Below are 23982 nucleotides of genomic sequence, written 5' to 3' on the forward strand. Positions count from 1 at the left end.
CTGATTGCAGATCCATCAGCCCCCATTAAATAATCCTAGTGCCCTAGACATCTCCTGACACATGAGGGAGAGCAATCTCTCTTTCTTAATGGGTTTGAGATGTGAATGTGCAGGTTGTGTAATTTGTGCTGGTGGCCCAATGCACTGAATATGTCTTGCACCCCTACCTTCATCCCCAGAGATTTGGTTTCTTGGGAAATGACTTGACAGAACCAGTTTGCTTGATTTGGAGTGGATAAGTATCAGGGAGCAAAGTCATTAGTGTAGCGCAGCATTTCTGCTCTGTGTCAAGCTAACAAGTGCATTCAGCTCCCCTATCTTTGACATTATTTGAGTTGCAGTTTGATTATTTAAGACCTGACTCATACCCTGTAACCCACTCTGAATAAGCACCAAGCCAATCCCTTCATGCTGGAAGGGAGAAGCAGACAGGCCACACTGCGAAGGGCTGTGTCTCTCGTGCAGCTGCATGTAAAAAATTGGTTAAAACCCAGGCTGAATGGCTGGGCTGAGAGAGTGGTGGTGAATGGAGTTAAACCCAGCTGGGGGCTGGTCACCAGTGGTGTTCCCCAGGGCTCAGTAGTTGGGCCAGTTTTATTTAATATTTTAATCAAGGATCTAGGTGAGGGGATCAAGTGCATCCTCAGTAAGTTCATGGACAGCACCCAGCTGGATGGAGTGTGGATCTGCTGGAGGGCAGGAAGGCTCTGCAGAGGGATCTGGACAGGCTGGATCCATGGGCCCAGGCTAGTGCTCTGAGATTCCACAAGGCCAAGGGCCCAGTCCTGCCTTGGGTTACACCAACCCCCTGCAGCTCCAGGCTGGGGCAGAGGGGCTGGAAAGATGGGAAAGACCCTGGGGGTGCTGGGGACAGCGGCTGGACAGGAGCCAGGCGTGCCCAGGGGGGCAGGAGGCCAATGGCACCTTGGGCTGTGCCAGACATGGTGTGGCAGCAGGGCCAGGGCAGTGACTGTCCCCTGGGCTGGCACTGCTGGGGCCACACCTCAGATCCTGGGGTATTTCTGGGCCTGTCACTACAAGAAAGACATTGAGGAGATGGAGCCTGTCCAGAAAAGGGGATGGAGCTGAAGAAAGTTCTGGAGCACAAATATGATGAGGAGGAGCTGAGGTGGGGCTAAGCCTGGAGAAAAGGAGGCTCACGGGAGACCTTCTCACTCTCTAGAACTCTGACAGGAGGGTGCAGCCAGGTGGGGGTTGGGTCTGCTCCCAGGGAACAAGGGACAAGAGGAGAGGAAATGGCCTCAGGTTTCACAGAGAGATTCAGATTAGGTTTTATGTAAACATTCTTCATGGAAATTGTTATCAAGCACTGGCACAGGCCACCCAGAGAAGTTGTTGGATCACCATGCCTTGAGGTATTTGCAAGCCACATGGATGTGGCACTTAGGGACATGCTTTAGTGGTGGACTTGGCAGTGTGAGGTTAATGGCTGTAATCAGTTATCTTACAGTCTTTTCCAACCCATACATTCTGTGTTTACCTGTCCCATGTGTGTATTGTTCTGTGGCACAGGGGAATCCATCAGCAGGTCCCTAGATCTTCCTTCAGATTTTAGGACATGTTGCTAATCCTATTATGTTCCTTAATGTGGTAGTGCTGGGGCGGTTGGTGGCTTTGCATGCCTTCTGTAAGAGGATTTGTATAGGATAAAGTGCTGGAGTAGGGAATTAAGGACAGGGTCTGAGCAGCATATGAGAATGGCTACAGGGCATGCTGGGCCTCAGCATGGCAGAGAAGCTGTGTTAAATCTAGTTCTGGCAGGGTCTACCTTCACTCAGAGGTGGCAACGTTTTCACCTTGTGTTACTTGAGGAACTGGCTATGGTTTGTCTCTTTCACTCTGATTTCAAAACCTGCCCCTATGAGCTGCATGAGCTGTTTGATGCAAAGACATTTTTTCCAATGCTTTCCCACTGTTTCTCATCTTATTCCTGGGATAGACTGTGCTTTGAGCACAGCATTGAGCTGTTTTGGTTTTATAGAAGCCATCCACAGGGACTAGATGCATCTTGCCTTTTTCTCTAATTTTCCTGTCAATAATGGGATTTTTTTTTTTTTTTTAGTGGCAGTGTATTACACAGTACAGACATCAGGCCTTTCCCAGGTCACTTGTCTTGCCTTTTTGTAGTTAAAAACAAATGTTGCTGGGAAGGGATAGAGCAGTGTATTGGGATGTGGCGTGTAAGAATGGCATTTGGAAGCATAACTGGAAAAACAGGGGATGTTCAAAAAATTTTAGGAGGTACACAGGCAAGGAAAATCATAGAATGGTTTGGGTTGAAAGGGACCTTAAAGATCATCTTGTTCCAAGGGACGCCTTCCACTAGACCAGGTTTTTCCAAGTCCCTTTCAGCCTGTCCCTGAACACTTCCAGGGATGGGTCAGCCACACCTTCTCTGGACAACCGCTGCCAGAGCCTCAGCACCCTCACAAGGACAAATTTCTTCCTAATATCTAATTGAAACTTGCTGTCTTTCACATTGATCACTTTGAAGTCATTCCCACACATGGATTACAAAGGTTTATCTAAGAAAGGAATCTACTGCAAAGTTGTTCCGTGGATAGGGAGTGTTACAACTGACTAGAAAATAGGGCAGGATTCTGGGCTCATTTGTCACATCCTTTTTTTGAATCTTGAAACTCATAAACTGATGTACCCATCTGAAACCTGCCAAACCAGTTCCATGTTTCCAGAGGTTCATGTATAACAAATAGTACTTTTGGCTGAGGCCCCATGGTTCTCCTGCTGGGATGTGCCTTTAATAATGAAAGTTATTTTTAAAATGGTCCTCAGCCATGGGCTGTGCCTGTTCAGGGTTTGATTTACTGCAAAGATCAGGTTTATGTAAGTCAGAAGCATATTTTTGTGAATGCTGCCAAAAATTCCTGTAACAGTGAATGAGTCTATCTTCTGCTTTGTCCCGAATTAGGAAGCATTTGCTGTATTGATGAGCACACATTTCTTGGACTGTGCTGTGAAAGGTACATTAAGCGGTTTGGGCACCGGTCCCAGATTTGGGAGATTTTTGCTCTTAAGAGGGGTTCAAGTCACCTTAGATATTTCTGGGCTGGATTTTCAGTTTAGGGTGTTATACTACCATGTATGGGGCTGCAGGGGCCTCAAGAGAAGCTGGTGCAACCATGTCTCTCTCCAGTAGGCAGGAATAATTCTTCATTTCAGAGGAGTTTTGTGAAGGTGACCATGAGTCACTGGTCAGTACATAGGCCTTGCTTTGCTAGTCCAGCAAACACCTGGCTGAAGCTGCAGGACTATCCTGTTATTCCATGGCTGCCAGAGTTCCCAGGGATGTGAGCTAGAAGAGAGTAGGGATTACCACATCATTCTGCAGGAATTACAAGGGGAAGGGCTTTCTCTCTAACCCTTTGATCTTGGTTTCAGCAAGGTACAAATGTGCCAACGTCGTTCCTCATAACCTTACAACTGTTTGCTGTGGAAGGTTGCTACAAACTACAGTGTAACCCCTGGTTATCAGGAGGCCTGTTAAATTCAAACTCTTGATAAAACAAGCTCGTGTCCTATCTTCTGCAATGTGTTGTCATAGCTGCCACCTAGTGCTGATGCTGATGTGTGCAGAGGTGAATGCCTCAAAATCGGCCCTGTAGAAGTGGCAGTTTTAAAAATGAAGAAGCCAAAATGGCTACAAAGGCCATAATTAGTCTCCATATGAAAGAGATAATCATCAAAAGTTGTTAGTATCAAGGTTTGGCTCCGTGATTGCTAAATTACTTCATTATTTGCACTTGTTTTCATAGAAACCACAGAGTGCTTCTGGGATGTGAGGCTGTTGAGTATTGCTGCACTCCTGTTTACCAAAGCAGAAAAATACTTTTCTACTACTTTTCTACTTATTTTGACCAAATAGTCCCTAAATATGTTGCAAAGGAAGAGAGGTGTGAATGTGTAGATGACACTTGTAATGCTCTTAATGCATGGGATCATGGAATAGTTTGAGCTGGAAGGGACCCAAACATGTCATTCCAACGGACCGTGTCATTCCAACCCCCTGCCATGGGCAGGGACACTTTCCACTAGCCCAGGTTTTTCTAAGGCCCATCCAGCCTGGCCTTGGACACTTCCAGGGATGGAGCAGCCACAGCTGCTCTGGGCAACCTGTGCCAGGGCCTCAGCACCCTCACTGGGAAGAATTCCTTCCTACGATCCAATCTGAACCTGCTCTCTGTCAGTGTGAAGCCATTCCCCCTTGTTCTGTCACTCCAGGCCCTTGCCAAGAGTGTCTCTCCATCTTTTTTATAGGTTCCCTTCAGGGGAGCTTCAGTTAGGTTATCCTGGCTGTGATCCAGATAATAACAGAGGTTGGACAGAGCATGTGTTTCATGTTCTGGGCAAAATTCTGTGGCTAGATTTCCATCACAGTGCAGGGTAGTCCAGTCCTGACATTTATGGGGAATTTCCTTTAGTAAGGTTTTGTTTGTGTGTATATCTAAGCAGTGCCTTAGGCTACACCAGTGCTGCAGTTAAGGAGGGATGGTGTAACACTCCATTGACAAGTAAATTGAGCAAATGCCTTTTAATCCCAAGCTTCCCAGTCTGTTTTAGGCAGCTTTTCTTTTAGCTGGATTTGAATCAAATGCTCTTCTCCCTCATGTGTTTCACCAGCAATGGCCTGTCCTGAAGGCCAGGTGTACCAACAATGTGGGATGCCGTGCAACCAGACGTGCCAGTCTCTGTCCTACCCGGAGGAGGACTGTGAGCAGCTGTGCCTGGAGGGGTGCTACTGTCCCCCTGGGCAATACCTGGATGAGCATGAGCAGTGTGTGCCCAAATCCCAGTGCTCCTGTTACTATGATGGGGAGATCTTCCAGCCAGAGGATGTCTTCTCGAACCATTACTCCATGTGGTAAGTGCACTATTCCTAACCCTTCCCTACACACCATCGCTCCACTTTTTGGAGGGCTTGAGTTGTTGCGTCAGTTCCTGTGCATCCACTGAAACTAGTTAAAGAAAAGGCAAGATTTTGCCTCCAAGAATCCAAATGGTGAGTTTTGCTATTGTATCGTGCTGTGATTAATTTCAAATACCACCTTACTTGGTATTAAGCCCTGTCCTATGAACAGTTCCTGCGAGTTTGAAATGGAGCTTAATTACTGACAATAGCTACTTTGTGGGCTTTTAAAATGTCACTTTAATATACTGTGCTATAATTCTTAACTGTTAAAACCTAATTACCTCTTGTCAAAGATACAAGTATTAAAAAGCATTTCTAATTGTTAAATTGAGTAGCAGTACACTTGGAGTGGGAATGCAATCTCTGGACAGGCCCAGTTTTGGGAACAGTGTCTTCTTTTCCTCTCTACCACAAAAATCCCAGGTTTCAGTAACTGGATGGTCCCTTACTTCTTTTCATCAGCAAAGCTGACTATTGTCTTGCTTAGCTTTATCCCTGTGCAGCTGCACTGGATCCAGCAGGTCAGGGCCAGCAGGCAGCTGGGTTTCCATGCCACTGTATGGCATCAACTCCCTTAAGGAATTTTTGCCTTTAATGTTGATAGACACAGTGGATGGAGAGCAACAGCTCAGCCCCACTGAAGTGTAGTTTTGAATTCTGACAAGTTCACTATTGACTAAAAACCAGTGTGAGCGAAAGCTGAATGCTGTTTAATTACATACAAGCTGTTTGTTTTTCTTAGCTATTGTGAGAATGGATTTATGCACTGCAGTACAAACAGAGCTCCTGGTGCCTTCCTGGCTGGTGTTTTTGCTGATGAGAGGCCATCTCCCAGAAGTTAGTATGCCTTAAAATCTTAATAATTTATTTTGATTTTTTTTTCTCTTTATTGTCTTGGTAGTTTTGATTGGAGAAGAAATTTCAGAGGTTGCAACAGCTGTGATATTGTGAGATTTTTTCCAATTTTTTTTTTGCAGGATAGAAACCAAAGGGGTGTATGGGAGGGTGCAGGGCTCATGGAATCTCACCTCTCAAAATTATAATTAACCACTGCAGTCTCTCTTGAGCTGAAGAGGTTAAAGGATCACCTATGCCAGTGATCTGAGGTCTCCAGTTGCTATTTGAGGATCACAAGACATCAGTAACTCATCAATTTTATACCTTCTGTTTCTCACTAGCAGGATGCAAACTCTTTCCTGGTGTAAATGAGGCTTTTAGTGGCCTAAAGGTTACACTGCTGCCAGGTTTCCAGTGTGCCTTCCAGCCAGCAGGAATCTCCATGAAACCTCCTGGAGACTGATAGCTACCATGTTTCCCATCAGTGGACAGGTTTATCGAACATTTGGCTGTGAAAGGTGCATGGGAACACTTCTAGCATCTAACTGGAGTTTGCAGTATTGGAGAAAGGCCAGCAGTGCTCTGGGATCTTTTGGGGTTTCCCACTGATACATGGATGGAGCTTATGGGATTTTCATGGCATAGGGGGTTTGAGACTGGATGCATCTCAGGGGGGAAAGGGCTAGTGGGGCTTTGGGGAGGCCTGAGAATATCCAGGAGCTGGACTTTGTGATCCTTGTGGGTGCCTTCCAGCTCAGGATTACCTATGATCCCTATGGGAACACCAGTAGAGCTAACCACAGTGACTTCCATGGCACTCTGACAAATGCTCCTGTACACGGGGTCTGGAGGAAATTTCTGGTTGATACTTGCCAGTGCATTGGAGACAAAGGGTAATTGTTTGTCTTTGCACCTTCTCAGGATAAATCAACTTCTAGAGGAAAACACTGTAAATGCCTCTGTAGGTACAGGGCAGTGACCTGCTTAATGTTGCTTGCTAGGACACCAGTGACTGTGTCACTGGTTGGGTCACCTGTTCTTCAAATGAAGCCTTCCAGGTGAATATCTCACCAAACTTTTCCCTTAATGCTCCTAAGACATACTTTTCCTGATAATAGGATGTCAAGAATTACAAAACCTCATAGAGACACATTGCTAGTACCACTTGAAATAGTTTCTTGGGACATTCTGATCTTCTGTCAGATCCTGAAGTCTCAAACAGTTTTTATTGAAGCTCAGGGCACTACTTTTACAGTCACTGATGTAGCTACATTCAGTGTGAGAAATAGGTCTAAATGCAATAATATAAGATGCTGTTGCTTCTCAGAATATCAATTTTTTGCTAACTTAGGGTACAGTGCTTAGGGGTGTTTGCATAGCCCCAGTGCAGTCTGGAGTTGCACTTACATGTTTAGTGCAGCTTTTTTGCTTCAGTGTTAAATAGCTGCTTTCATGACAGCCTAACTGAGGTCACTCCAGGGGAAGTAGGGGCTGTTTTCTTTGCCATGTCATATCTAATGATGTTGCTGCAGGCTATATTCTAAATTAATTTTATAATTAATGAAATTAATTTTCAAATCAAAGATCCACCTTTTAGAAAAATACTGTGCCAACAATGAGTACTTGAGTTCTAATTGCACTTTTTGTGAACTCATTTTTTTTTTAAGTAAAAAGGAGCTTGACATGCAGATTCCCCATGGAAAAAATTATCTGTCCTGCCAACAACCCAAGAGCAGAAGGAGTGGAATGTACCAAGACCTGCCAAAACTATGACCTGGAGTGCATCAGCCATGGCTGCATATCTGGATGCCTCTGTCCAAAAGGGATGGTAAGCAGCTTTCAATACAGCAGCAAGAAGCAGGTCCTGTTTGTTTCTTGCCTTCATTCTCTGCTACCAATAGTCTTCTTGCAGCTTGGGAATAAGTGGTTGTGAAGTATTGACTGTCAAGTTGTGGCTGGCTTAAAAAACATGTACAAGCATTGAAGATGAACTTTAGCTTGCAAAAATAATTATTAATCAAAATTCCAAAGCCTGCCTTGAAGACCAGTTTATGTCTTCCTTCAGCTCTGCTCCTAAACTCCTCCTCAGTCGTGTTGAACTTTCTCGGCCAGAGAGACAGGAGAGAGATACCCATATTCAGGTTGATCATAGGGGGGACCTATTTTGGAGGACCTCTCCTCCAAAAAACGGCTGAGACAATTGGGATTGTTAAGCCTGGCAAAGAGAAAGGGTTGGGGGTGACCTCATTGTGGCCTTCCGATGCCTGAAGGGAGCCCACAGGAAAGATGGAGAGAGACTCTTGACAAGGGCCTGGAGTAACACGACAAGGGGGAATTGCTTCACACTGGCAGAGAGCAGATTTAGATTGGTTGTGAGGTAAAAAGTCTTTATTTGTGAGGGTGGTGAGGCCCTGGCACAGGTTTCCCAGAGACGCTGTGGCTGCCCCATCCATGGAAGTGCCCAAGGCCAGGTTGGATGAGGCTCTGAGCAACCTGGAGTAGTGGAAGGTGTCCCTGCCCCAGGCAGGAGGTTGGAGCAGGATGATCTTTAAGATTCCTTTCAACCCAACCCATTTTTGGGTTTCTCTGATCCAGCCATCCTTCCTGCTGATATTGATTCCTCCTTGGCAAGTCTCCATCTCTCCAGCTGCCTTCCTGTGGGTTGTAACAAATTGAACAACCCTGTGAGAAGGAATGTGGGATATGAAACTTGCTAAGATGATGTCAGAGTGTGTCTCAGAGTTGCAGGTGTTGTACTAAGCACACCGTTTTTTTCCACTGAAAAGGGGCTCTCTGGGGTCCAGGGTTATAGCCCACTGCAACCCTCAAATATAAGAATAAGTTTAATTGCATTCTGCCCCCAAATTCCTTCAATTATCTTTCTAGAAAAACAGCTCTTCCCAAATTATGCAATAATTTTTAGCAATAATATAAACATATATTTTGAATGTTGCTACTGTATTTTGCTGACAAACACCCATTTATATAAATAGATTCTACTCCAGAATAAAATGTCAGCTCTAGGAAAAAAGCTAAGGCTTGTGAAATGTCTTGGAGGTGAAAAAGAACAGAATCTGAAGTCACCCATAAATTTTCACCATGATTTTAAAAACAAGTGTTGCTTCTTTTCACGTTTCAGTCTGTAAATGCCTATCCTTTAAGTGAAAAATATTCCTAAACAGTAGTGAGATAAGAAAATTTGGAAAAGCTTCTCTACTTTAAAGTTCCCAGAGCTCCAGGATGAACAGGCTTTTCTTTGCATCTAACATTCAGCTGATTTGGTAAAGGAGCTTGAGATTTTTGGTTTCAATTCTGGGACATGGTAATAGTACACTTTTGACGTAATTGTGGAAAACAAATTATGATAATTACTCCACAGGGAAAAAAACCCAACTCCCATAGTAATTAATTTTCATGTTTGTTACAGTATTTTGTATTCTTTTTCAGTAAGTTAAAACAAATAATTGCTTCATAAAATTGTTGCCAAGAGAGCAGTCTTTGGCCTTTTGGAATTGGAGACTCCAGCTGACTTTGCAGTGATGTGAAACACACCTGAGTTCAACAAGGTGGTTTGTCAGGTTTTGAATTGAAGAATCAGGCTCACTATTTAAAAAAAAAAAAACAAAAAACAAAAAACAAAGTAAAACAAATTCTCTGTCCACTAGATGACAGTATGGTTTAATCTTCACTAAACTCTGTCTGAAATTACTTGTTCTCTTTGGCTTCCCTTGTGGTAGAGAATAAAAATCGCGAGCTGCACCCAAGCCACAATGGGAGAAGCCCATGTAGAAATCATCTTGTAACCACTGCCATGCAAAGTCAGGATCAAGCCCAGTCCCCATTCAGGTCTGTCTTGTTTGCCCTGTCTTTGACTGCTGGCTTCGCAGGAGCTGCCAGCTCATTCTCAAAGAGCAGTTTCCTTCTCCTCACCCAATGGGATGAGGTTTGGGAGAGCCTTTTTTTCTTATTTCTGTGCTCTGCAATGAGGCTTTGTGCTCCCCCAATAGAGAAGGATTTGGTTGGTGACCAGGTTCTCCTTTCCATCCTGTCCTTTTCTAACACAGAGACTCTGGGAGGACAGAGACAAAGCTCTTCAAAGTCAAATCAAAGTCTGTGTTTTCCAGGCTTGTACAACAGAGTTGAGCAATAAAGGGACTGGAAAAAGGAATTACTATTTTACTTGTCAGTCTGCTGTAATCCTGCCTAATTTACAAGTAACTCACAGAGGTGAGCTGCTGTTTGCAGGAAGGTCTGTGGGAAGTAATGGATTACTCAGCATGTGTTCCCATAAATATTTGCACATATTATCATGCTGGAAGAAATTGTGCCTTCTTACTGAAGATTTTTCTTTTCTTTTGTAATACAGTAGCATATGAAAGTTATCAGTGCTCACAGATAAATTATTAGCTTGAATACAAAACCAAATTTCTTTTATCTTCTTCCAAACTTTCAACTTCCTTTCAATTTCTTTCAAATATAAGTTTTCTGGTTCATCTAGACTTAGAATTTTATATTGCTTTGATTTCTAGCAAATAAAAAATGTTCAATATGTCATAAAAATAATTCTTCTGTCTTTGATCATCTGAAAGGTGGGAAATTCTCCATACTTGTCACCCTCTTGCACAGCAGAAAAGAGAGATCATAGCATATGTGCAGAAGTGTGGGGGAAAATAGGCTTTCTCAGATTAGTTTACTGCACTTCAGTTTTTCCATTGGAAAATATTAATAAATATACAAATTGAGTGTTAACCACCTTTCTGGGGAAAGAAAGGAACATAACAATCACAGAGCACAAAATCTAGACATTCCAAAAGCAGAAAATTACTTTTTTTCTATTCCCAACAACTGACAAAAGACTATGGTTTAAAATTTAAATGAAATATTTTATTGCATTCTGACTGCTGAAATAAAACTATTTCTAAAACGTTGATACATTAGTGTAAAAAGGGAAAAAACCCTACAAATCCTAAACATCTTAAGCAGGAAAGTTTGGAAGGCTTTTTTTTTTTTCTTTCTACCTATTTTAAACTGACATTTTGATTTCTCTGTTGTATGTTTTTTAGTGTGGGCCGATCCTATGTTGCAATGTCTTCATGAGGAAATGGGCATATCAAATAAACATTAGAGACATGCAGCTAACCTAAGAAAGAGAAGTCAAGTGTAAACCAGCACATTTCGATCTTCTGACATGTTGTCAACTTGCCTTTGTTTGCACAGTTAGAGTGAGAGGCTGTTTTAGTTGAAAAACAAATTATGAAAGAAATTCTTCCCTGTGAGGGTACTGAGGCCCTGGCACAGGCTGCCCTGAGAAACTGTGGCTGCCCCTTCCCTGGAATTGCCCAAGGCCAGGCTGGATGGGGCTCTGGGCAACCTGGGATAGTGGAAGGTGTCCCTGCTCATGAAACTGGGTGATCTTTAAGGTCCCTTGTTCCCCAAACCAATTTCTTATTCTAAAGCCTATTAGCTATTGGGTTCTCATCTGACCCACTTTATTTAATCTCATGCTTCTTCATATATTTGGCTGACTTTCCACTGAAATCCATGCATGTGTCAGGAGGAACAGAGCAATGTCTGAGCTTCCCTTGACAGAGGGACTCATCAAATTGTGTTGACCAAGAGAGTTCAAAGTTTAGGTTGAGTTGGATTTCAGGACTGTAGGATCTCCGGACTTGGAAGGAACTCACAAGGGTCATCCAGCCCAACTCCTGGCCCTGCACAGACACCCCAACAATCCCACCCTGTGCCTGAGAGAATTGTCCAAACACTCTTCGATCTCTGGCAGCCTTGGGGCCGTGACTGTTCCCTGAGGAGCCTATTCTGAGCCTTGCCACCCTCTGGGGTAAGAAAACTTCCTAAACAACCTAACCCTACCCTGACACGGTTCCAGGCATTCCCTTAGGTCCTGTCCCTCGTCCATCAGAGCAGAGATCAGGGCCTGCCCCTCCTCTTCCCATTGTGATCAATCTGCAGAACTGCTGTGAACTCTGACCTCAGTTTCCTCTTCTCCAGCTCAACAGACCAAGTGCCCTCAGCCACTCCTCATGTGTCTTCCCCTCCAGACCCTTCACCATCTTTACAGCCTCCTTTGGACACCCTCTAACAGCTTTAGATTCTTATATTGTGGTGCCCAAAATTGCCCCCAGGACTCAAAGTTAGGCTGCACCATTGCAGAGCGGAGCAGAACAATCACCTCCTATGAGTATGGGTAAGGAGAATCTTAAAGGTTCTGAAACCTGTAATATTGTCCTTCCTTTTGCAAGATTTTTCAAGGTTTAACAATGAATAAGACAGAGCAAGGAAATTACAGAGATTTCTGTTTGATCCCCAAGTAATGGGAGAGTTGTTAGTCAACCGCTTGTAATCCCATGGATGCAGAGCATCATCCTAAGGGCATTAAATGGTGCAAACAGCTGCTGTTTTCATTACAAACCTCTGTCTTTTTGTATAGTTGCCTCCCCAATGCTGCTGCCTCCTGTCATCTCAAGCACTCAGGACTGCTAAATCTCCTGTATTTACTGCAGTCTATTGATGGATTGAGAGACTTCCAGAGAAAATCCGGCTGCTAATGAATAGTGCTCCTGTCCTTGTACTGTAGTACCACATGGTCCTTGTAGTGCACCATGGCAGCAGGCTACCAGATATGCCCCAGATTTTGGAAAGGGTGTTAATAGGCCCAATAGATTGTGTGTTACTGTTAACAAAATCATAATTCATTGAGTTTTGCAGAAAAAAATGAGCATTCTTCTGGTCAAAGTCCACTTGGAGTTTTTGTGTCCTGCTTGCTGAATCCCACCCACCCACTCTGTCAGTGTTCAAGACAAGATGCTCTTCCCTCTGTTGGTGGCTTTATGGCTGCTGTGCTGGTTGTGATAAAAATGCTAATACCAGTCTGTACCAGTTTTTAGGGAGCAAGGAGAAGAGGTTGTGATTCTCTTTTTACTAACCAGATGTCTAATCCCTAGCTTTTTATCCAGAGGCAAGCCCTCAAGTGTATTGTGAACTGTGTAGCTGAACACTCTGCAAAAATTCAGAAATGTAGCCACGAATATGAGGTCATAGTCCTGCTTTTTTCCTAAATACCACCAAGAAGGAAGGAAAGAAGGTATTAAACGCTTCTTTCTGGTCGTCTCTGGACTTTCCCACCATCCTTTGTAAAGGTGAAGGCAGAGCTGTAGCTCCATTATCTAGAAAAATATTTCTTTGTTTCCATCTTCCTTCAATAAAGTGATTTTATTTGGCATAATGCAGCTCTCCATAAGCCACAGAGCATGTGGAGCTGCATATGAAGGAAGGGTCTCTGCGCTGTGCGATCTTTTTTTGTGAGTTGTTCTAGGTCCCCATAGGAAAAGGCAAAGCTGTTCTTTATTAACCTGGTGTTCAGACTACATTGATCTCATTGGCCCATATTTAATGGTAAAAAAGAAACTATTTTAATGATTTTGCAGAAAGAGTTTAAAGTGGGAAGGTGATATTTTGTGACTTTTGAATGCAAAGAAGGAGAAGGACTCTCCATTTAGGTATTCCATGAAACCAGAGCCAAACCTATCCTGGCTTTGCCAGAACTGCTATTGAGTGAAAAGTCAGCATAGCCAGCTTTGGTTATGTTTGATTCTCGAAAACTGGGGGTCTTAAAAATGGAAAGGAATCACAAAAAAAACCAAAACAGAAAATGAATGGAAAAACGGAATAGTCTAAAGGCATTACTTGTTTTTCTTTGGCTGTAGTTTTGTTTTTGTTTTTTATTTTTTTGTTTAAGTGGGATAAATGATGTTTTTTTATATAAAGAGAAACTTGGATCAGAAGGGTAAAAATTAGAATTTGGATAGAAGATAATGTCCTACTTCCTAGCAACAGGACCTGTTGCAGAGAGAGCAGAATAATGCCTCAAGAGGACTGATATTTATCCAGCCTTCCAGGAATTAAATAGGTATTTGAAAGAAAATGAGTGATTACTGCAATTTTCAGAGGAGAGTTGATAGAGGGTTGGCTTTGTCAAGGGGCTGTTGTCTGTAACAACAGAACCTGCATTTGCACGTGGGTGAATCAGGCACTGCGGCTTCTGATCTCCTTGATGCTCCTGTCTCCATTTTTAGTCCATCTTTTAGCCTTTTGTCTGCTTTTCTAGTAGGCCCTTTTCCAGTTTGTTGTGTGTGAGAAGCTATTCACCTGCTCTCCATATTCACGTTAGCCTGGTTCACTGCATCCTGGACTTTCTCATTGTGCCATTTTTCTGTAGTGTCATCTCTTCTCCCAGTAGCTTGAGATGGTGGAAGTGAGTTGTGATTTATATACCTACAGCTCTATTTATGTTAATGGCTAAAAGTATTAGTAGTACTGTACCTTTCTCACCTTGGATAGCCTTCATCCTTTCTTTTATTCCTTTCAACCTTTCTTTTATTTTCCATCCACACGTTCTGTGCTTGTTCCTGGCTGCTTGCTTGCCCTGCACATGGCCATGTCCCAACTGCCCCAGGTGGTGACAAACTGTGTGTTCTGCTTAGGTACGACATGAAAACAAGTGTGTTGCTCCTGAGAGGTGCCCGTGCTTCCACAATGGAAGAGAATATTCCAAAGGAGAAACAGTGACTAAGGACTGCAACACCTGGTGAGGAAGGATGTTTTTTCTCTTTAGGGGCTCCGCTGTGTTTCTGGTAACACCAAATATTGTTTACTTAACAGATCTCTTTTAGAGAAAGCTAGTTTTTGCAGCGTATTAATTGCACAGACAGCACATTCCCTTTGCATGTTGCATAAAGATCCAATAAAATTCCTTGCAATGTCTGGCAACCTCTGCCTCATGCCCTACAAATAGTTGTGTGTCTATGCAACTCTTCTGTAGGCACTAGATAGTGGATTTTGCAACACAAGATAACAATTTAGGACCTATATGCTCTGGGGTGGGAGGAATGGCTTTTTCACTAAGTTTTGCTGTTGTGTTTCCCTTTTTGTTGGCTGTCTGAAGCCTGTTAATCAGCCCTTTTCAGCCAGAAGGGGCGTGATGCACCAGCTGTAATGTGAAAGGAGCTCTTCAGGGAAATGATAAAGAACTAGGAAGAGACAGGGTCAACCTCATATCTCTAAAGAGTGCTCTATCTATTGATATATTAAAAAAGATGAAAATAGATGGAAAACTGTTACTTTCTTAGAAGAAAAGAGTGAATGCTCCATGTCTTTCACCATTATCCTGCTTGGTTGCTAGAAAAGGATTTATAGGTTCAAAGGGGAGTTCTGGGCTGCTCAATTTGCATGGAGGGAAGCCCTCAGCACAGCCTTTGGGCCACTTTTATTTTGCTTAAAGTACAGTGGGCCACTTTTTCCTTCTCCTGCACAGCACACTGGCTGCACTTGAGGTGCTTTTTTTCCATGTATGTGGTGGGGGGGAATGGTGTCTCTTTTCCTTCAGAGCTCCAAGAGTCCAGGGTGTAGGACATTCAGCTACCAGCACTGTGAAAATCCTGGGGGTTTTTTGAACTCAGACTTGAGAATCTGTTATGCATTCTACCCTAAATGTTCCTGCCCAGCTCTGGGGCAACCCCAGAAGCAATGTTTGTCATCCTCTGTATGACTGGCTGGAGCTGTGTCAGAGAATCAGCACCACTAGAGAGTCCAATGCTTGATTTTTGTTTGGTACACTGCTCTTTGAATAACAGTGATTTCAAGATTTTTTAACTAGTGGGACCACTTCTAACTAGCACGAGTTAGTCTTGGATGAAGGTTTTGTGTGGAAATATTAATCTCCGAATATTTTGTTTAATTTCTTTCCTTTGCAGCTACATATAACATTGTGAATCCATGTACTGTAATTAAATCTGGGGAAAAACAGGCTTGAAAGGGAAAAAGATGGAAGAGAATTTGATGTTTTTGTCTAGGTACATACTCTGTAATGTGCTTACATTGCATTTAGTTAAAAGTGACTCAGCTGAAAAACAGGCACCATGAAAATTTTATTGAAACAAGAAGAGTAAGTGTGAAACTTCTGAGTGTTAAAAAGTTTGCAAGATTCCTCACAATAATGATGATCAGCCTTTTTATTGTCAATTATTCATATAATCTTTGATCTTAAGGTAATCATAACGATGTTGCTTCATTGTTGTAACTGCCCACAATTCTGGCAATACCATTGTAAATTATATTTCCTCAAATACATAGAATTTCCTTCAATATTAGGGTCAAGGAAATGTTAGAAATCAGGCTTTTTCTCACTGATAAAAAGCTCTTCCTCAAGTTTTAGGTGTTTTTCATGAATGGAAGTAAAATTGGAGATAACGTCCCTTCATAAATGTCACTAGGGCTTTTGTGCACTCTGTGACATTGAAAAGTTTCTTGATAGTTCTCAGCAAATATCAAGTCAAATGTAATTTAGAAAGTGGTATAGGAAATTACTATTGCTTTGAGAATTAATAAGAATTGAGAGTCTGCATTTTGGAGGTTGAGATCTTCCTTTTCTTTTGTTTTTGCCTTTTGTACTGCTGTTGCAGGAGTTCTCATTCTCACTTGTTCTTAGCCAGATGTGAACACCTGCGAAGGCAATATATGAGCCAGAGGTGTCAAATTTGGCATTTACATCTGACTTGACATATGGGACACCCTAATTCATGAACACTGGAATGTCTCCAAGCCTAAGCCAGTGGCAAACCTTTTGTTATGCAATGTATTGGGAATTCATTGTGGAGCTCAATGAAAATTTTGAAGTCACACTTGTGCAGCAGTGCACTGCAGAAATTTGCTAATCTGAATTTAACCACCCCATGTCTCTTATAATCTGTCCATGTGCATATTTACAAAATCTTGCTCTTGTCTAACTGTTAGCAGAGGAGAGGGGGCAAGAGGTTTCATGTTACTGAAGTTTCATTCTTTGAAGAAAATGTCTTGACCAATATTTATTATGATGCAAAATGTTACCAAGATTAAATAAAATCTATGCTCAGGTTAAGGCACTATTAGAGAACTCAGTTCAGTGCACAGTTTTTCCTTCAGGTAGCAATTTGATCTTGGGAAAATACTTCACGTTCTTTATCCCTGAGTTTTTATGTCTGTAAAGTATGGATATAATTCCTCTTTCTCTGCCCTCACAGAGGTTGGTTAGAAAATTCCTGGGGCAGTGATGATGTCCATCTGCATTTATGGAGCATTTAGTGGATGAATGTTTTGCCATCCTCCAGCAATATATTGCTTATTAATTATTAAATGTTTATTATTAGATATTGTGTGAAATGGTATTCTAACTCTCCACTGATTTTGAGTTTTACTTTATTTGCTCAGCCTTTTGCTAGTTAGCAAATCAATTTATTTCACTAATCAAAAGCCTGTGGATGTCAAGGGAGAGTTCCCCTTTCATATTTGCAGCTTATTGTAGCAAGGTTGTGCTCCTCCAGGATACTTCTGGAAAAGGGCAAGAATGGTGGATGCTCTGTTTTGCAGCAAGGGCACTTGGAGCAGAGCAGCATATCCTAAATAAAATTCTAGTATAAAAGCATATTCCAGCAAATTCTAGTATAAAAGAATATTCCAGCAGACTCTGTCCTGACCTATTTTGTAACAGGGAAATTCAAACCACCTAGAGTCCTATACTGCAACTTGTAAGAAGCAGAGAAACACATTCCTTATTCTTTTTATCTTATTGCACTATTTGGATTTATGCACCCCCTGCTAACATATGCTGATTTATGTTGATGAGAGAGCCTCTCATCTGGTGGTAGAGAGCTCCTGGACACAGAGACTGTGGCACTTTCACTTTGTCTAAAGCACTTTGCATTCTCTTGCTTGTAATTTACATTTACATGAGGACAACTATCATTGCCCCCTTTTCTCTGTTACAGTGTGTGCCAGGGGAGGAAGTGGGAGTGCACCAAAAATCTGTGTGATGGCACCTGCACTGCTATTGGTACAGCTCATTACTTGACATTTGATGGATTGAAATATAAGTTTCCAGGAAACTGCCAGTATGTGCTAGCTCAGGTAAGAAGAGCATGTCAAATAGTAAAGCTGCCTGATATATAAAAACAGTTTTACACCAGGTGAGAAGCCTGGTGTTTGGATAAATCACAGTTAACTATTTCTAATTACTAAGCCAGATGTATAGTAGAGAAAGATAGAGCTTATTTATAGCTTATTTATGTTTTCAGAGATGTCTTGAGAATTTTGAAAAGTGACAGAAATCAGGCTGTCATGTGTCCAGCTGGCCATCATGAACCTTATGAGAGCACTTTGGTACAGAGCAGAGCTGTCTGAATCTCATCTCCAAAATGGAATTCTGGCTATCCATAAATCAATGTTTTTTTCTTTTCCTTTTTATCCTGCAGTGGTAGCTTGCTGTGTGGCTGAGTGAGACAAGGAATGCTCAATGAACCTTCCCTAAATGCACCCAGAGCACAGGCTCTGCTCATTCCTTTCAGCATGATCCCTGTCTTGTTCCGTGCACCACCTGCTTGGAGTCCCCTGACAATATCCATTTTCTTCACACAAGGAGGAGAGGGGGATAAAGGCAGAGCACACTAAAACCAACTTTTTATTTGTGGAATCAGCCAGAATTTAGAGTTAACTAAGATAAAGGCTCATCTACATGCAGATTACCATGTATTTAGAAATGTCTGTGCAAACGAGGATTTATCTGAAAATTTGTTCTAAAACTAGATGGATTCACTGGTGATTGATAACAACCATATTCTGCAATGACAGTGGGATGTGTTTCTTGGGTGGGTTACTATTTTCCCCACAGAGTCCTCATGAGGCACATTCCTCCTTGCAATTCTCTTTAGGGAGGAAGGTGTGATCAACCTGCCTCTGCCTAGGTCTTTGAAATATGCTCCTTGATTCCAGCTGGATTATATTTGAGGAATGATTGCTTTGCCACCACTGAGAGCTCTGTGTAAAGGTCTTATGGGCAGCAATACTATAGGCTACTACAAAACTACTTAAAATGGAATTCAGATCTGTTTTCCTTAAATGACAGACACAGAGAGCTCCACACAGGGCCTTTTTCTGAAAAGGTGTGTACTGAAAAAAATGAACACGACCAAAAAATAAAATCTAAAAGGCCAGAGAGATGTGAATTATCATGTAAATGTAGTAGGAACTCTCCAAGGATCTCAAAAATTCTGGATTTAAAAGAAAATCAATAATTAAGCTATCTGTGTATTCAGATGTGCCCTGTGCCCATCATACATTTTTAAATATCACAGATACTGTAACATGGTGGATTCTCCCTGCCAAAAAAATACTCTCCAAATTATGCATATATGTGTCACTGGCAGAGTGTGCCTCACTCTTTAAGGGATGGGACACATGAATATCAGTACTAAGAATAAACTAAATGAACACGGGAACAGTTAGCATGCCAATATATATCCTATTGACCACAAATTACAGAGTGTTGTTTGAGGCTTCTTTTTTCTCTGTGTTTTTCCCTGTGTGTGTTTTTCATTACTGACTCATTTATTTTCTTATCTGATAGGATTTCTGCAAGGGTGACTCTGGAACATTCCAGATATTCATTTCAAATGAAGGTTGTGGCTTCACTGGAGAAAAGTGCACCAAAAGGGTTATCATTTTGTATCAAGGAGGGGAAATAGAGCTGTTCAATGGAAACGTACGTACGCTTTCTTTTCTCTTTCCTTCCTGTTTTTTTGTTTGGAAAAATAATTTCAGATTGTTCAGTAAGCTGAAGCAGGAATGACCTCACACTCAGGGGTTCTTGATCATAAAACGATCAGGTTAGCAGGATTATATTTATCCATTTTGCTTTCAGAGGTATAATGCTTTTTTGGTATTTCTGCTATTTCTTGCTCCCAATCAGTTTATCTCAGATAATCATAGAATGGTTTGGGTTAGAAGGGGCCTGAAAGATTACTCAGTTCTACTCCCCTTCCATGGGCAGGGCACCTTCTACTATCCCAGGTTGCTCAGAGTCCCATCCAACCTGGCCTGGAACACTTCCAGGGATTGGGCAACCTATGCCAGGGTCTCCCCACCCTGTCAGGGAAGGATCTCTTCCTAATATCCAGTCTAACCCTGTTCTCTATTAGTGTGAGGCCATTGCCCTTGTCCCACTCCAGACCCTTGTAAAGAGTTTCTCTCCAGCTCTTTTGTAGCCCTTTTAGCTATTGAAAGACTGCGATGAAGTCTCCCTGCAACCTTCTTCAGGCTGAACGATTCTCACTTTTTCAGTCTGTTTTCACGACAGAGATGCTCCAGCCCTCTGATCATCTTGGTGGCCTCCTCTGGACTCATTCCAACAGCTCCACATCCCTCATGTATTGGGTGCTTCAGATCCTTTCTAAACATGGTTTGTCAAAGCCTGTTTCCAGCAACTTGAAGTGCAAGGAAGGGCTAAGAGATGACTGACCTGTGGCTAGTAAAACATCAGAACTAATTTAGCAAGATGAAGGACTGAACACACACATGCACAAAAAAAAAGAGTCACTGCTCCAACAACTTGATATTGGAATGTTAGCTGTCCTTTGTCCTGTTAAATTGCTGGATGGGATATCCTCCTGACTATATTCTTCTTTTTCCTCCCTTTTGCTACCAACAAACATGGAAGAATTGACCAAGAATCTCTTCCATCTCCCATGTCCCTTCCCAGCAGGAAATGAGCTTTCCGGAGGGCAGAGTTCAGCCCTTTGTCTCGAGCACTGTAACAATTCTCACTGCCTGTGAGCTTAGCCATTGCAGGGGTGCAGTGGATTATTGTTTCAGTCACTGCCTTTTCAGAAGTCCTGTGCTCTGAGCTGGTGTCTGGACCAGACATTTGCAAAAATGTTCCCAGTGAAACCACTCCACATTTGCCTGGTTTTGGGTTAGCAGACAAAGCTGTACCAGGTTTGGAATTGCCTGCAAATTGCCACCATGCCTTGGTGGCACACAAAAACATGACCTTTATTAAAGGTGTCTGTGCAGTGCACTGTGACAGCATAGGATCCATACAGGCTTTTGGGTTGTGCAGAAATGAGCACAAGCGATATTGGTTGTCCAGTTTTTAATTTCTGCTGCTAAAGAATCCCTGACTTGGCTGAGGGTAAATAGCAGTGCAGGGATCATTCCATTTAGCTGGGCTTTGTCTGAAAGCTTCTTTAGATGACAGATTTTCAGAAAAGCTCTGATTCCATTTGGATATGTAAGAAAGGGCCAGAAGATAACAGCAGGTGATTTAGGCATCCAGCAGCTCCAGCATGAGAGGATGTTCTTGAGGGAGCCTGTCCTTGTGAGACCAAGGTCTGTATTACAGCACTGTCCACATGACCCTGAGTGAACTTTCAGTTGTCTTTTTGGAGAGTTTAAGGCTCCGTGTAATAATACACAGAGCAAGTTTTCTTAGAAATAACAACAACTAAAAGAGACATTAGGGAAAACCAACAGATATGGAGACTCCTAGGCAAATTCTTATTCAGTAATGACTTTCTACACTCTTTTTCCACAAGAATCCTTAGAAGCAAGCAGAAGAATCAGGTATTCTTTTAGCCATTATAATGTTTCCAATTAACATTGTTTTAAGATGATATGTTTTGAGAGCAGCTTCTACTGCTGCTAGTAAATGAGGGTTTAATTGACATGTTACAGTTCTGGCTGACATTTAAAACAAAATGAAATATTTTTTTATTTTCTGAAACAAATCTGCAAGTTTGCAAGGTCAAAAGTTTATGACTTCATGGTTGGGCAAAAAGCCTCCATAAACATAAAAATTCTGTAATTTAAGTCAATCTCCCAGCTCAACTTTGTCCTCTTCTGTGTTTTGGAACCTCTGAATTTGGAAAGACCAAGACTGTTGAAGAATTTTAAGTGGTCAAGTGTAGTAATATAATTGGCATAGGAGAAAATTAAAAAGTTAGCTCTTTTGGTACCTAAAATATCTTTTCATACCTTCCCTAAAGACAATGAAGACCTTCTTTAGGAAATCCATGGAAGATGTAAACTGTCTTCTCTGGGATAAATGTTTCTGATGATAGCTCGGAGATGAAAATAATTTAATTACTGTGCTGAGCTTTTACTGAATCAAGCAAGAAAGAATAGTGGGATAAGGAAATATTTTGCCCTCAAAGTAAGAGAGTGGGTAAATGGTTTCTGGGCTCTTCTTTCTCCCTTACATTAATTGCTATTTCTGCTGATTAAAAGAACTTCCAGAACTAAGCAGTTAATGCATTAATATGGTGCTTAAAGTAGCAGCCATGCCAGACTTTTCTTTTCAAATGTGTTTAATATTCCTCTTAGAGTTCCCATTGAAAGGGAATTGTGGTGTGAAAGAGAGCATTTTAAATTAATTTCTTAAATTCTTAGTAGCTGGAGGCAGTGAATTGTAGCCAGATGGAAAAAGAAAGAGGCACACAGGGGAAGGGAAAGTGATGGAAAAAATGAATAGACACCAAAAAGAATCTCTCTGGATTTTTCCTGTAGGTGTAATTAGTTGAGAAGAAGATTCCTGACTCCAGAATAAGGCTGGTCTTTTAGAGGCCACTGATACGTGTGGTTCTCCCAGTTCTTATTACAGCAGAAGGACAGAATTGTTAAGTTTCCTAAAAAGCTGAAATAAAAAAAGCCCGAACCAACATGTAATTATTCAGCGAACCAGTGACCAATACTAAACTGGTGATTAATTGAGTATACCCTGTCTTTATCAGCCCTGCTTCATATATTGGCATTGTGTGTCATACCCTGGGACCACATTCAAAGACTTTGGAAATGGGATGAGGTTGAAAGACTGTATTTGTATCCCAAATTTCTGATCTTCTCTGGAGCATCTGGATAGTGTATGGAAACTCTCTGAAGAACAGCATGAATGGAAGCACCTGTTAACATGTCCCACTGGGAAAATCACCTACCTTAAATAATAATTAGAGACACTGCTGATAGTACAATGTGTTTCTCTCATTCAGGTAAACATCAGGGTACCTCCTAAGGGTGAAGATGATAATTTAGATGTCATCAAGTCTGGCCGTTATTACATCATTTTACTGGGCAAAAGCATCAGTGTGACCTGGGACCTGGCCATGGGAGTCTCCATTATCTTAAAAGGCAATTTCAGAGTAAGTGGTTTTTGCTCCACCTCTTATTCTCACTAAAGAATGCACTTAACCTGTCCCTGGGGAATGTTGTTTTTTTGTTGTTTTTTTTTTTGTTTTTTTTTTTTTTTTTTTTTTTTGTTTTGTTTTGTTTTGTTTGTTTGTTTTTAATGTAGATTTTCATGGTATGTTAGGCACTTGTTCAAAAATTGAGGGGTTGTTTGGTAGTACTGTATAACTGCCTTATTTTTCTGGTTGTTCAACTATAAGGGCCAAATCCTGGATCATTGGAAATGAGTTACGACAGAAAGGATGAGTGTTGTGGGACCTCAGAATAACCAGGAGTGATTTCTTCTGCATTCAAGAAGAGCAGCATAAGAGCCAGATTTACTGGTGATGGTGATAGGACAGCAATCTCCAAAAATGAAATGAGGTTGTGGGGACACACTCCAAACAGAGCCACTGGGCACTGCTGATTAGAGCAGTCCTTCTTTCTGAGAGTCCCTGGGGACAGCGTGGTCCTGTTTTCAGCAAAGCAGAGTGGGAATGGGAGCTACACATTCTCTGAGAGAGACTGTGTCAAGGCCATGGGTATTCAATTTTTGAACCTCGTGGCATTAAAGCACCAGGCTAAAAAGACGTAACAAAACCCTAAGCTGGTCTACAGTTGTAGGATTAATGCTTTCTTTCTTTCCCTGCAAGGATCAAGTGTGTGGTCTGTGTGGAAATTTTGATGGAATTCAAAACAATGATTTGACCAGCAGCAGTGAACATCTTGAAGTAGATCCAGTTGACTTTGGGAATTCTTGGAAAGTTAATTCCCATTGTGCTGATGTTGCAAAGGTAATTGTGAATGAACTGTGAAAACTAATTAGTGTGGGTTACACTATCAGTGAAGAGTGGAAAAAGAGCTTTGGAAGGATTAAAATAAGTAGAAATTAGCTATTTCCTCCATGTTTTTGCCAAAAAATATTACTTTTAAAAATCTGGTAAAAGGCCAATTAAATTATGTAAGGCTTCTGGGCTGCCTGGCTTCAGTGGAATGTTAAAATAGCCAATTTGTTTAGTAGAGACTGTTCCTAGAGTTATCCAGCCCAGATGTTTGAAATCCAGCTATCACTGGAAATCTCATTTAAAGTTTAATCTTAAAAAAAATCGCTGTAATTTTCAGTCAGGGTGGTTCAAGTAAAAATTTTGTTTCTC

General features: G+C 41.8%; 1 protein-coding gene across 2 annotated transcripts in view; it reads left to right on the forward strand.

The window, feature by feature from the left end:
* Positions 1-23982, forward strand: part of VWF (von Willebrand factor) — a 145972-nt gene that overhangs the window by 61168 nt on the left and 60822 nt on the right. For both annotated transcript variants that reach the window (XM_059471892.1, XM_059471895.1), the window contains exons 16-23: positions 4660-4900; positions 5691-5785; positions 7453-7613; positions 14287-14390; positions 17605-17743; positions 19239-19373; positions 22654-22803; positions 23482-23622. In XM_059471892.1, the coding sequence (XP_059327875.1) occupies positions 4660-4900; positions 5691-5785; positions 7453-7613; positions 14287-14390; positions 17605-17743; positions 19239-19373; positions 22654-22803; positions 23482-23622 (1166 nt within the window). The remainder of the gene's footprint in view (positions 1-4659; positions 4901-5690; positions 5786-7452; positions 7614-14286; positions 14391-17604; positions 17744-19238; positions 19374-22653; positions 22804-23481; positions 23623-23982) is intronic.

Source organism: Ammospiza nelsoni, chromosome 5, assembly GCF_027579445.1.
Source record: "Ammospiza nelsoni isolate bAmmNel1 chromosome 5, bAmmNel1.pri, whole genome shotgun sequence".
NCBI lineage: Eukaryota > Metazoa > Chordata > Aves > Passeriformes > Passerellidae > Ammospiza > Ammospiza nelsoni.